Raw genomic sequence first — 13,071 nt, 5'->3', positions numbered from 1 at the left:
CACCCTGCGCCCCCCCCCTCCACCCATTCCTCTCCTCTCTTCCTTCCTCTCTTCCCCTGCTCTCCATTATGTGTTGTCAGTCTTATTTTGCCATTTCTTCTTTCTCCCTCTTTCTCTCTTCTGCTCTTCTCCCTCTCTCTCTCTCTCTCTCTCTCTCTCTCTCCATCTTTCTCCACCTCCCTCAAGCTCGGCTGTTGACAAGCAATTTTAAGTGAGCCTAAATTTAACCGCCGTCCAGGCTCTACTGGGACGAGGCGCCGGAGAGGAGTGCACTGTCCTCCTGAGAGCGAGCTGCTCTCGTGTGAAGTTTATGGCACGAACGTGTGAGCCGGGTAATTGATGTGAGGGTTTTTATCTCCCAAATTGCCCCCCTGTGGGAAAGGCAATCGGAGAGGGTGTCGAAGGTTTTTTTTTCTCCTCCGTTTTTGCTCAACCCCCCCCCCCCCCTCCATGTCTCCTGTCAGAGGCTCCCACGCCGTGTTATTTTTGATAGACTCGAGCGCTAGTCTGCTAGCAGGTGGCTACGGCGCTGTTTGTTTTAGTCGATGTGTGCGGGGAGAAGGGGGGGGGGGGGCAGGCGGGTGGGGTTGAGAATTTAACCGTGGAGGCGTCACGCTCCAGTTCTCCCCTCAGACGGGAGTCAGGAGTCAGGACAGGCAGAGACGGACATCCTCTTGGCGCGTACCCCACAGCGCTTTGCTGACCGCGCTTCACACACACACACACACACACACACACACACACACACACACACACACACACACACACACACACACACACACACAGTATGAGGCAATCCGCGAGTGTCACTGATTTCCCTCTGTGTGAAATGTGAAAAAAAAAGCCCCCAGGCAGGCTCTTCTCATCACACACACACACACACACACACACATGCGCCCACACACGTACAGTACACCTCCCAGCGGCAGTTTCAGAAGTGCAGCACAACATACTTTCGTATCATTATTTTAAAGTATCATGGCACGTCTTCTCGCTCTGACAGTCACCACCTTTTTTATCGCGTCTCATGAAAATTCATGTGCGTCGGGCGCCTTATATGAAATCAATGTAATGGGCCCCGCCACTGAATGTATCAGAAGTCATTCACATTCACAGGGCACAATTAGCTCTGCACTCTTTCACTGTAATAGGCAGAGTATGCGATCACAATTTTGCCATCAGTTGACAGATGATATCTCATTACCCTCATTCCTGCGCCCTGTCTGATATACTCATGCCCCCCTTCACCTTCAACTCCTCAAGGGCTGCTGTCAAATAAGTCTGCCCCCAGAAGAAACACACACACACACACACACACACACACACACACACACACACACACACACACACACACACACATGCACATTCACACTTTTGGAATGACTGCACTGACTCTTGGGATGAGGTCTGAGATCTTCACTTCACTAATGTGTTTTTCTTTTTTTCTCTTTCTCTCTCTCTCTCTCTCTCTCTCTCTCTTTTATCTCCTCCAGACAAACCTGTTCACTTCACGCCGGCACCCCAGCCCCCAGATGGTAAGTCCCGCCAGCCTTCGCTGGGAGATGAGCTGACCAGACCGTTTTAACACAGACAGATAATGATCTCACCCCCGCATGCTTTTGAAGTAGGCGCAATATCTAAGAAAAGGGAAGGAAATTATGGGGAAAGTGTTTAATGCAGCGTTGGTGCTTGATGTGTTTTCCAGTGCTTGTGTGTGTTGGGGTTTGGGGGCGGGGGGTTGCTAAAGTGGTGCGGTGTGGGGTTTGTGGGGAGGGCACAGAGGGTGGGTAGGTGCGCAGGGAGATCCTTGCTTTTGATGTCTGGATCCTCCTTGACAAGCTGATTTGTCTGAACGCGGTTTCGTCTCCCCTACGGCCAGGATGGAGGAGCAGGGAGGAGGTCTACTCCCCCATCAGTGTCTACATCCCCTGTACCCCCACTCCCACACACACACACACACACACACACCCCACCTACCCACCACACTCCCCAGCCTTCCGGCCACAGCTGTATGTAGGCCAGTGACAACAGCTCGGCGTCAGACCGTCCATTCAGCCTCTCTGACTGCACGCTCTCATTCACAGATAGAAATCTCTGCCTTTGGCGCCATGCTTGTTCTCATTGTTTTCATAGTTATATATTTATTTAGCCTTCTCTTGTTTTTTTGCTTTTGGGCGGCAGCCGTGCAATGAGTGCCATTAATTAAACTGCAACAATTTATTGGCAAATGGTGGAATCTCTGCGTGCTTTAATTGGGGGGAAACAGCTGGTTTCTTGTGCTGCAATGAATATTTATGGAGCGGAACATGAAAAAGGTGGAAGCTAGTTGCTACCTCACCAACACCCCCCCCCCCCCCTCACCCCCAATCCCCACATCCCCAAGTCCTCTTCAATCACTGACAATATAGCCGGACTCTTCTCAGTGCTGCTGGAAACCAGACCCTTACCATCGCTATGAGGGTGTGCCGACACAGATATTGTGGCTTCGAAGAGCACAACAAATGAAATGCTAATAATGATTGGCGAGTGGAGCCTTGGCAGCTAAACAAACTGCTCTGCTCAGAGGGCTCTGTCCTATAATTGCACAATCACCTGCTCTCCAGGCTGGTGTCTTACAAAGACGGCGCGCGCGAGAGAAAAAGACTTGTGTGAAAACACATCCATTTGTAGCAGCTGTGTGACAAATACTGGGTGTCTCGCAGCGGTGGAACAATAACTATTGTCTTCTTCAAACCGTGTCCGTGCTGAAATGCCCGGGTAATTACGTTTGATTGAAGTGTTGCTTAACCTCACTTGGTTGCCAGAACCTCAGGAGCAGAGAGAGACCGCTCCAGATTTATGTTTCACCCTTGCACTTCAAGCAGGGCGCCGTCGAAGCCAATTGTGCAGCATAAGCCACTGTCTTTTAATCAACATCAAATGATAAACGCTTGACTGTTCTGACAATCAAATGTGTCTTCACACATGAAGGCAGGCTACATACTGTACACCCAGGAGCGCGTCATGAAAGCGAAGAATGGCAGCAATGCCACTTATTCCTCCCTTGATGTTGGCGAAAGTGTGTGCCTATTGATCGCAGGCGCTCATTTTCGATGTATGGAAGTTCTGCTGTCCTAAAGGGCACAGTTTGTTTTCGTGCCGAGCCGGCCATTAAAGAAAGGCTGCTGCTGTTGCTTAATTACATTTCCGATAGTTGGGTGGCAGTTCAGACGGTGGCTGGTGCTCTTTATATGCCACACACACACACACACACACACACATACATACACACACACACACACACACACACACGCACACACACACACACATGGAGGACTGATGCACACAGTGAAGACTCCTTTCCCCTGCAGGGATGGTGTTTGTGGTGGCCATTGTGTGCTGGGGAAATCAGTGCTCCAATTAAAGATAGCCCAGATACAAGCCCCTATCACTTAGTGTCATATTAATTTGTTACATGACTGGGACGCGCTTACACAAAGGGCTCTCTTTGCCATTAGGAAAATTAGCCAGATAGAGAAGGCACACTCGACTGAACATGTCCTTTCTCTCGCAAGGACACAATGGCACAGCCACACTCCCACATACAGTATTAAGTATATTGAATCATAGTCTTGAATTTATGAAAACAAGATGCCTCCAAACAGGAACACAAAGCAGGAATCTGGAGGATTTCGCTTTGAAAAGGGGAAGGAATTCTAGAATGTAAACAATTTCCACAGGCATTTTAAAGAGGGTTTTAGGATTTTAAAGACCTTGAGAGTATTTTGTTTTTTTTTGTTAATTATTTACTTGAGAGATGTGGAAGCGAGTCGCTTGAAGCGCTCTCACAAACAGAGGCACGTTTGTGGTATGAGCATCTGCAATTAGGCACCGAAATCCCACCCAGTAAGCCAGTTAATCACCAACTGAAACCTGACAAAGTAACAAAGCACCCTCTAATTAGCTCCTCTAACAGCTCACCAAAAGCAGGGCTGTTCTGTCCACAGTTGTTGCAGCCTGTCCTTTTGAGATAATCTACCAGTTGCCATTAAAAAAAGTTTATTTTTTCTTTTTCTTTTTTTTTCTGTATTGATAGAAGGCTGCCAGATGGTTTACAACTTTGAGAAAGAATACTTATTCATAAAGGTCATCCGCTGATGAAATCTTGCCGATGCTTTGTGCTCTTAATTATCCATTTTATTCTTGAGGATAGAGAAAAATAACATTTTAAAAAAAGAAAATCAAACAAATGTACATAATGTTCTCACTTGTTTGATCTTGCCAAATACAAAACTGGTATGGACTCAAAAAACAATTGACTGAGCTTGCTTCTTCCCACTGTGGTGGTGGGTAGTAATTAGACACTAGTGTTGATTAGGTGGACCGCACATTCCAAGACGCTCTGTCCTCTGGAGATGAAGGATAGTTACCAGTAGCCTTCCAATAGACGGGAACCAGCAACTGTGTGGTTGGCAGCAGACGGACTCTGCCTGGACCTGAGCCAGCCTCAAAGCATCCACCTGCAGCTCAGGTTTCCTATCATGTCTGTGCTGCCTCGGAGGCAGAAGATGGATCCTTCTTTCCTCTGTTCTCTGCCTAGCTCTCTTCCACGCTTCTGGCAGATGACAGCAGCTACGTTCATCGATTAATAATTCACTCTGCGGCTTGCATGCCAGTTGTGGCAGATTCATATTGATATCAACAAAGGGAATAAAAGGGGGAAAAAAGCATGCTTTCATTTACACTTGAATGTTCACTGGCTAATTTAGATTTTTGAACTAAAAAAAAAAAGAAAAACTTTTTTGGTCGCCTACTCTAAGTAGGTTTGTATGTAGTGTGTTTGACATGAGAGTGATCGACAAGTGAGGGAGATCAAGAAAAAAAAACCTCATTGCTGTAGGTCACTCATCATTGTCACTATTCTCTTGAAATGGGGCCACATGGACTGAAGAAGAATTGGGTTGGGAAACTCGAGCTCCAGCTCTGAGGCCTTCCTCTCAGCAGCCTCTCTCTCTCTCTCTCTTTCTCTCTCTCTCTCTCTCTCTCTCTCTCTCTCTCGTTCTACCTCTCTCTCTGTCTCTGTCTCTCTCTCTCTCTCATTCTCTCTTTTTCTTTCTTTTCCACACATCTGCACACATGATAATGAATGTACTGGGTGCCTCCAGCCTGCGGCTTGGCATTTGTCACAGCGAGTATTCCCCTGAGGGCCTCCAGCATACCTGCACACACACACACACACACACACACACACACACACACACACACACACACACACACACAAAACAAGAAGAGACGGTTGAATTGAAATGTGATTTGATCTAGGCCCTGGGCTTTGGTGCTGGGACTCACTCGATGCTCCAGGCTCGCTTGTTCCAGCTGTACGTCTCCGTGATCTTGCCAAGAACTTCTCCATGTTGCTGGGAGTTTTGAAAAGCCCATCACCCAGACCTACTTTAGCAAATAATAACAACAAAACATGAAGTCCAAATCAGGGCATCAGTAATTAATGCCGCAGTGGCTGAATAGATTGCTGTGGTGTTCTTGACAGTGCAACTCAAGTCTGAGAGGAGAGCGGAATTAATTATTAACTGTCCCGTATCTTAATTAAATCTTTTCATGTCACCGATTTCACACAAAGGGGACCCAAAAAAATCTACCTAATCTTTTTTTTTTTCCATGCTGAGGATGGCTCATATCAAGATATCAAAGGTAGCTCTAAAGAATACATCTGAAGGATTAGCGAGGGCCAGGGATGAGTCTCTCCTGCCACTCTCCAACCGCCTGGGAGCACAAACACTAGCTAACACAAGTTGTCTTTAGGGTTTGACATTACTGGGACAAATTTTATTGTCCTACCCTGGAAACAGGACATAACACAGACACTCACACACTCTCACACACACACACACACACACACACACACACACACACACACACACAAACACACACACACACACAAAAATAGTTTGTCTTTTCAGACATGTTCTAATGCTTGCGTAAGCAACATGGCAAACCACTGTCTGTTTTGTTTGTGCGTTTTTTTTAAAGAAAATATTCCCCAAAAAGGAAGAGAAAAAAAAGAAAGGCAGAACAACAACAAAAAAAACTTGATGTCTTTGACACTTTCCTGTCTACGCTGTCACCACGATGACACAGCAAGTGTCGCAGCGTGGGAAAGGATATTGATTTGGGAAGCAAAAGGGTGATTGAAAATATAGGTCAAAGGGAAATGCAGACAAAATTGGCTTGTGTGCAACAATGAGACAATTTGTTCCCGAGAAGAGGGGAGAGTCACAGCTGACACTCCAGGGTGTGAAATGTTAACACAGGCATCAGTGGAAATGTTACAAGGTGGTTTGCAGTTGAATCCAAGGAAGGTGTGGGCTGATGCTTTCAGAACTACTATATTTCCACTCTCTTGGTCTATTTTTGCCTCAAAGAGAATTCAGAACTTGAAGCCATTGACCAATTGTTCATATTGTTATCTATCGGTCGAACGACTTGGCATTAACCAATGGGAATCCATTCCCCGATCATTTGATCGCTACTGAAGAAGTCCTCTCACGGGTCCTGTTGAGGGTTTCTGGAGCAAAAACAGCCCGGCCATATAGTGTAAGCCCACCCGGCCAGCAGCCTCTTTTCATTCTTCAGCGACGTCTGGTCTGCCACTGACAGAGTTTCGGAAGAAAAGAAGAAGATTCGTACTCACCTCACAGCATCCTAAAAAGCAAATATTCTTGTATCTAAAAATAGGAAGCGGTGTGCCCAGGCGTGTGGGAGATTCATCCCCGCCCCGTACCCTCACACGCTCTGCATAAGCTGTGTTTGTCCCACGCCCAGACAGTGTTGGCGGTTTCCCACTTCTACTCGCACTGCGAGAGGCTTGGGCCGAGGGCTGTCCTTTTCTGGGCGCGTTTGCTTGAGGAATTGGAAGCCGACGGCCCTCCGCCCCCCTCAGTTCCCAGCCCACCACCCTCGGCGAGGCGCTTGCGCTTCCCGAGCGGCTGCTGGTTGAGCAGGGGGATTTGATTCTGCCTGTTGGGCCGGCTATGAATGCATTCAGAACTATTTCCACTCTCTTGGTTATTTTTGACTCAAAGAGAATTCAGAGCTTGAAGCCATTGACCAGTTGTGCATATTGTTATCATTAGTCTAAGCACAGTAAACCAAGACACTGTCACTACTCTGCTTCACTATAAAAGTTGACTTTTTCTGCACATATTTTTTAATCATAGTGTCTGAGTCTTTCAAGTCTTGTTTGGACATTTCTAGGCCGACTGCCATATGTCTTTTACTCAGGAACAGCTTTAATTTAGCTAGGCTGTCGTAAAGGGGTTGATTGATGGAGCACTTCTAAGATGATTGTCCTTCTGGCAGGTTCTCCCATATCTCTGCAGTGAAGCCACGTCAGACCAAACCAAAGCCCATCTCACAGGGTTACTGGGCTTGACTGGACAGCCAGTTATTGGTTTTTGTTTGTTTTGTCTTTAAAGGAAACTATGCTCTTGGGAACTGAGGGTTTATAACGTTAGCTGATCTATACATGCTCATGGTTTGAGTCTTTCAACGAGTCAATGATAATTGTGCACCGTTGCATGCACTGAGGTGTTGTAAAATCATGACCCAATCAATTACTTCCTAGAGAGAATCTTAAAACAGGATTCGCCATAGCTCAGCATAGAATGACACAGAAAAGGGACTGAATATGTATGTAAATGTGGCATTTAGGTTTTTGAATAGCTGAATATTGCTTTTCTTAAAACATATTTTCCTTATAGTGTTCATTGCTGTTTGGATTTTGTGGGTATATACTTATGTCTAATAGAACATATGATCTGATCCATTTGTTAATTGTAAATCCATTGTAGACACTGCAAATGTCTGCATACTCCCCAAAGCTGCTGTGTGTTCCATAGTATTACAGTGTCTGTCAGGATGATCTGGGACTGCGTCCCTTTATTTGGCACCCCTACGGTTGTCAAGTCTTCCACCCCTCGCTTGACTGGTAATATTGACTGGGCAGGTGTAGAGGTGGCCAAGCACAGTGTGGCTGGAGACCCTGTCTGGCAGGTATCAGGAGGGGAAGGGAACACAGTGGAGGGTGGAGAAAATACTTCAAATTCTTCAAGGCAGTTTTTTAATGGTGATAATTATGATGCATGGCAGTAATGTATTCCAGGAGGTGATGAAATGTTGAATGCTATTTTTGAGACGTGGGGAAATACATTAGGGAGCAGGAAGTAAGAAGATGCCAAGTGAATTTCTCTCCCGGTAGCGCAATATGTAATTAATGTGTAGACCTGCCATTCGGTTAGTGAAATATCGCTCGGTGTTGGTATAAAGGTTATTGCTGTTACAGTCTCGCTCTTTTTCTTGGCTGTCATTATGCTAGTGTAGAGGAGAATAATGTTTCTTTTTCTCTTCATAAAGACCCTCCTATTCCAAGCTACGAGGTGTTAGTTTTAATTTCACCTCACAAATTAACAATTTAACCATTGATGTAGTTTTCTTCCCATATGCATGCTTCAGCACGTTCAATTGGAAATAATTGCATGCAGATGCCCACTGCTTGTCTTGTTAAGTGGAAGCATTGGTCTTGCAGTATCTAGGGAGCTTGCCAAGGTGAACCATAATGAGAAAATGAAATTATGCTTACAGTGGGGAGATCAAGTTGAGACTGATCAAAAATCTCTGAAATCTGAATCTGCTGCAGATGTGCTTTATCGCTGTTATGTTGCACATAGTTTTAATCCATCTGCTCGATACAGACAGCTAAACGCTTTTTTTGTACTCAGGCTCCGTGAGCATGTGTGTGTGTGTGTGTGTGTGTGTGTGTGTGTGTGTGTGTGTGTGTGTGTGTGTGCTCAGTTCCGTGTGTAGAATCCGTAAGAGGGGATTCCTCTTCTCCCCTTCCTCTGTGCTGGATTGTGATGCAGGAGGGAGGTCCTTGTACCCCAGATAGTTTGCTCCACTTCCCCTCTCCCACCCCATCTCTCCCCACCCCACCCCACCCCACCCCACTCCACCGCTCCCTGGCTAGTCTAATGTTACAGTAAGGTGAAACTGCTTTGTAATGCTATTCAAATACCCCAGCCGTGGCGCCGCTAGCTCTGAGTACTGGATGATGGAGTGGCCTAGCGAGGGGACCCCGAGGAAGCCATAAATCTAACCCTCTAAACCCCAAACCGTCTCTTCCCCGGCCGCCTCTCTCTATGTGCACTCTTAACCAGTCAGACAGCGCAGAATGATTATGTTTGCACCTCTGCACTGGATGGAGCTGCGCTCTCCTCTCTCTCTCTCTCTCTCTCTCTCTCTCTCTCTCTCTCTCTCTCTCTCTCTCTCTCTCTCTCTCTCTCTCTCTCTCTCTCTCTCTCTCTCCCTCTCTCTCTCTTTCTCTCTCTTTCTCTCTCTTTCTGTGCCTATAGAGAGAATCTGTAGAGAGAGCGAGAGAGATAGAAATAAGAGAATGAGAAAGCAAGAGCGGTGTGGGAGAGATAGAGACACAGAGATAAAGCGAGGCGGCGTTGTGCTGCTGCTGTGTGGCTGTCTCCTGCTCGCGGACACCCCTCAGGATCAGGCCTCCTCCTGATCTCATTTGTATACAGTAGTTTTCCCCACTTCCTCCCTTAATGGCTTGTTTGACATGCGCGCCTCGCGCCACTGCACGCAATTATGACAAGGTGCCCAGACATGCTCCCGAAGTGGGGCGGCGCGCCAAGGCTCTATTGACAGCCGCGTGCCCGAATGGCCGAGGCCCCCGTTAGACAAGGCGACAAGAAGGCCACGAGCCGAACGCATTGCCCCGAGACAGACGCCGTGGATAGATTGCGGTGCTTTCTGTTCATGCAGTGTGTTGCACAGCGCCTTAATATGTGTGCGTGCATGGACAATATATGCATACTAACTACTGCGCGCTCGCTCTGTTCGAGGAGGCTGGCGCGATGCAGCGGCAGAGGCGCGATGCATGCTGATATGCGAGATATCTCTTCCCCCGTTTTAATGAGATCTTGGAGGGGTGGGTGGCTGGTGGAGGTGGGTGTGGGGAGGTTCGGGCGGCTGAATGGAGGCGCGCTCAAGGATGCCAGCCGGAAATGAGGGAGTGGCTGTATTATGGGATCCGGAGATGGGAAGAGGCGAGCGGCAGCGATGGCGGCTGAGGTGGGGAAGGGTGGGGGGGGTTGGGGGGGGGGGGCGTGGAGCTGGATCGCTCGAGCTCCCTCCGCTTACCTGAACCACCCACCTGCTTTCCCTCTCCCCCCACCTCCCCCACCACCCCTTCTCCCTCCGATAAATGATATACCTTGCATTGCCTAATTGAAAGGGAACAAATAAACTGTTTTGTATGCAGATGCCTTGGCGCGGTGGCGGCGGCGCGGCTTACCGCGCGTCGAGTGCATTTGCATAATGAAAGCGATTGTGGGTGTCAGGGAAAGAGAGAGGCTGCCGAGCCGAGGAGAGAGAGAGGGGGGGGGGAGAGAGAGAGAGACAGAGAGAGAGAGAGATAGAAGAGAGAGAGAGAGATAGACGAGGGAGAGAGAGAGACTGGGAAGGAATTTTAACACACTCCGTGTGCTTTGCTTCCAAGTGGAGGATTCGCCCTCTACCTGCCCTGGAGAGACAAACCGTCCTCCCTTTGTCTTTGTTGGCGACGGGGGAAGTTTATGGGTCCGTCAGGGAAAGAGGAAGCCTCAGCATGCAGGGGCCTGGTGTTTTTATGACACCGTTTGTCAGCGGAGGCCCCCTTGAATGACAGCACACTCTGGGGTCAGCTCTTCAGCGAGCCTCTGAAGTTCCCTGTCCCTTCAGTAACGCTCACAGTCACAATGACCATCGTGAGCTAGCCAGTGGGCACAGAAACATCGTAGACGGAGAGTTAGGAGTGGCCGGTGTCTGACATTGTGGGTCTGTGATAGAACTGGGCTCATGTTGCATCAGTCTGGTCTCCTCGGTCCGTCTCCTCGTCTCTCTCACCGCTGTCCCGTCCTGGACATCTGAAAGGCATTAGGCGTGAAAATGCCTCGGCGGAGTGGAGAGGTGATCTCTTCCAGCTGTCAGCAGTAAGCAGGCCCGTCCTCAGGCTGGGCGGGGGGAGATGGATGGAGCCTGGGCCCCAGGGCTCACTGCTCCTCGGACGGGCGTCCATCCTCCTGGCTCCCTGGGCCACTTTGGCATGTGTGGAGGAAATCTGGGGGCCTGATTTCCAGCAATTAGTTCAGCCTGACCCCCCCCCCCACTCAGCTCCAGAGCCAAGCCCCTCTGCCGTGTCTACAGGTCCCCAATAACAAGTTGGTCAGAGCCGCACACAGGTGTGTGTGTAGAGTATGTGTGTGCAGTGTGTGTGCAGTGTGTGCGTGTGTGTATGTGTCCTCATACAGGTTTTATGTTTCATGTGTCAGTTTGTTTCATGTGTCAGTAGGTTCTTCTGCATGTGTGTGTGCAGTGTGTGTGTGTGTGTGTGTGTGTGTGTGTGTGTGTGTGTGTGTGTGTGTGTGCACGGGCCACACAGACGGCTTGGCTCTGTTTGGCCCCGTGCTGAGGGAGCCGTGAGGCGGACGGTGGGCTCTCATCTCCCAGACGCTGGCTTAAGTGACTGATACCGACCGCAATAAAGGTATTTTTAGGCCGTTTGCGCAAATGCCAGCCTGCCATGCGGCGGAGGTTGGGTGGTGGTGCGAGCAGCCCTGTAGAGCTGCCCCACCATGGTTCAGCTCAAATGGGCCGGGCTGGGCTCCTCATCAAGAACACACACACACACACACACACACACACACACACACACACACACACACACACACACACACACACACACACAAATATACATATTTTAGGCACGTTCTTTACTGTGGTGTGTGTGTGTGTGTGTGTGTGTGTGTGTGTGTGTGTGTGTGTGTGTGTGTGTGTGTGTGCGCGTGCGTGTGAGAGCAAGTTTTTCTATGTGTCTGTGTGTGTGTGTGGGATCCCGTTGAGAAGGGTGTGGTGACTATTTCACTCGCTTCCAAGCTTGGACGTGCACAGATGGGAGGCCCGCTCTGCTCCACTCCTCTGTCATTCTACGCATGGCTTTGCCTTGACTTCCCTTCAAACCACTCCTCACTCCCAACTTGGATCCATCTGTCTTATGATTTCTCTCCTTTCTTTCTTTTTTTCTTTCTTTCTTTCTCTCTCTCTCTCTCTCTCTCTCTCTCTCCCATGCCTCCCTCCCTGTTCAGCAAATCCCTCTTGCACAGATAGGATCTTATTTTCTGAGAATCCTTCCCATGGTGTTTAATAGGCAGGAACAGGACTGGTGTTGGCTCGGTGTGTGCTTGTGTGTGTGTGTTTGTGTTTGTGTGCTTGTATGGGCTGTATCTGTGGTGATTCTGCTGAAGAGTTACAGTTGAAGGCAAATAAAGCAAACAACCTCTTTAATGGTGGCCATGTGGGTGGAAATGTGTTCTGGAAGTAAAGATCTGCTGTGGATATGAGGGGGTCTGGTAGTGTGTTTGTGTGTGTGTGTGTGTGTGTGTGTGTGTGTGTGTGTGTGTGTGTGTGTCTTAGGATTGTGAGCCGATGCTACTGTTTTGTGAGTGTGTGTGATGTAGAAGGGGAGGGCATGACCATACCTGCTGTGTGTGTATGTGTGTGTGTGTTTGTGTGTGTATTTGTGTGTTTAATATATATATAATTTTTTTGAGCAGTATATATATATATATATACTGTATATATATATGTTTGTGTGTGTGTGTGTGTGTGTGTGTGTGTGTGTGTGTGTGTGTGTGTGTGTGTGTGTGTGTGTGTGTGTGTTTGTGTGTATGTGCCGCAGGAAGCGGAGGCTGCAGCGGAGGTCTTATAGGTCTGCAGGAGTGTGTTTTGCAGTCGAGCTGTCAGCTCCTAAGTCCATGCTGCCACGCACACACACCACTGGGTCGTCTCCCTTGACCTCTCCACGCATCATGACTCAATGAAAATGTAACTCCCTCAAATGCCATTGGAGGAATAGAAAAACACACAAGACTACAGCCAAGTGAAAACAGCGTTCAATATCTCTAGCTTTTGCTTGTAAAAGACGATCGATAGACCCAGTCATGACCCATCCAAAAATCTATAACGTTA

At 48.3% G+C, this 13,071-nt stretch overlaps 1 protein-coding gene across 1 annotated transcript in view; it reads left to right on the top strand.

Annotated features, from left to right (window-relative positions):
• The window catches only part of agrn (agrin), a 224,918-nt gene that overhangs the window by 91,068 nt on the left and 120,779 nt on the right, over positions 1–13,071 (top strand). Inside the window, exon 3 of the mRNA XM_076277338.1 lies at positions 1,494–1,535. Coding sequence (XP_076133453.1) covers positions 1,494–1,535 — 42 coding nt within the window. The remainder of the gene's footprint in view (positions 1–1,493; positions 1,536–13,071) is intronic.

Source organism: Alosa pseudoharengus, unplaced genomic scaffold (genome assembly GCF_046254945.1).
Source record: "Alosa pseudoharengus isolate Yale_2024_CS ecotype anadromous, Long Island Sound unplaced genomic scaffold, YU_APseudo_1.1 YU_APseudo_1.1_scf_9, whole genome shotgun sequence".
Lineage (NCBI taxonomy): Eukaryota > Metazoa > Chordata > Actinopteri > Clupeiformes > Clupeidae > Alosa > Alosa pseudoharengus.
Note: the sequence above shows the minus strand (reverse complement) of the source record. Positions and strands in the feature narration are given on the sequence as shown.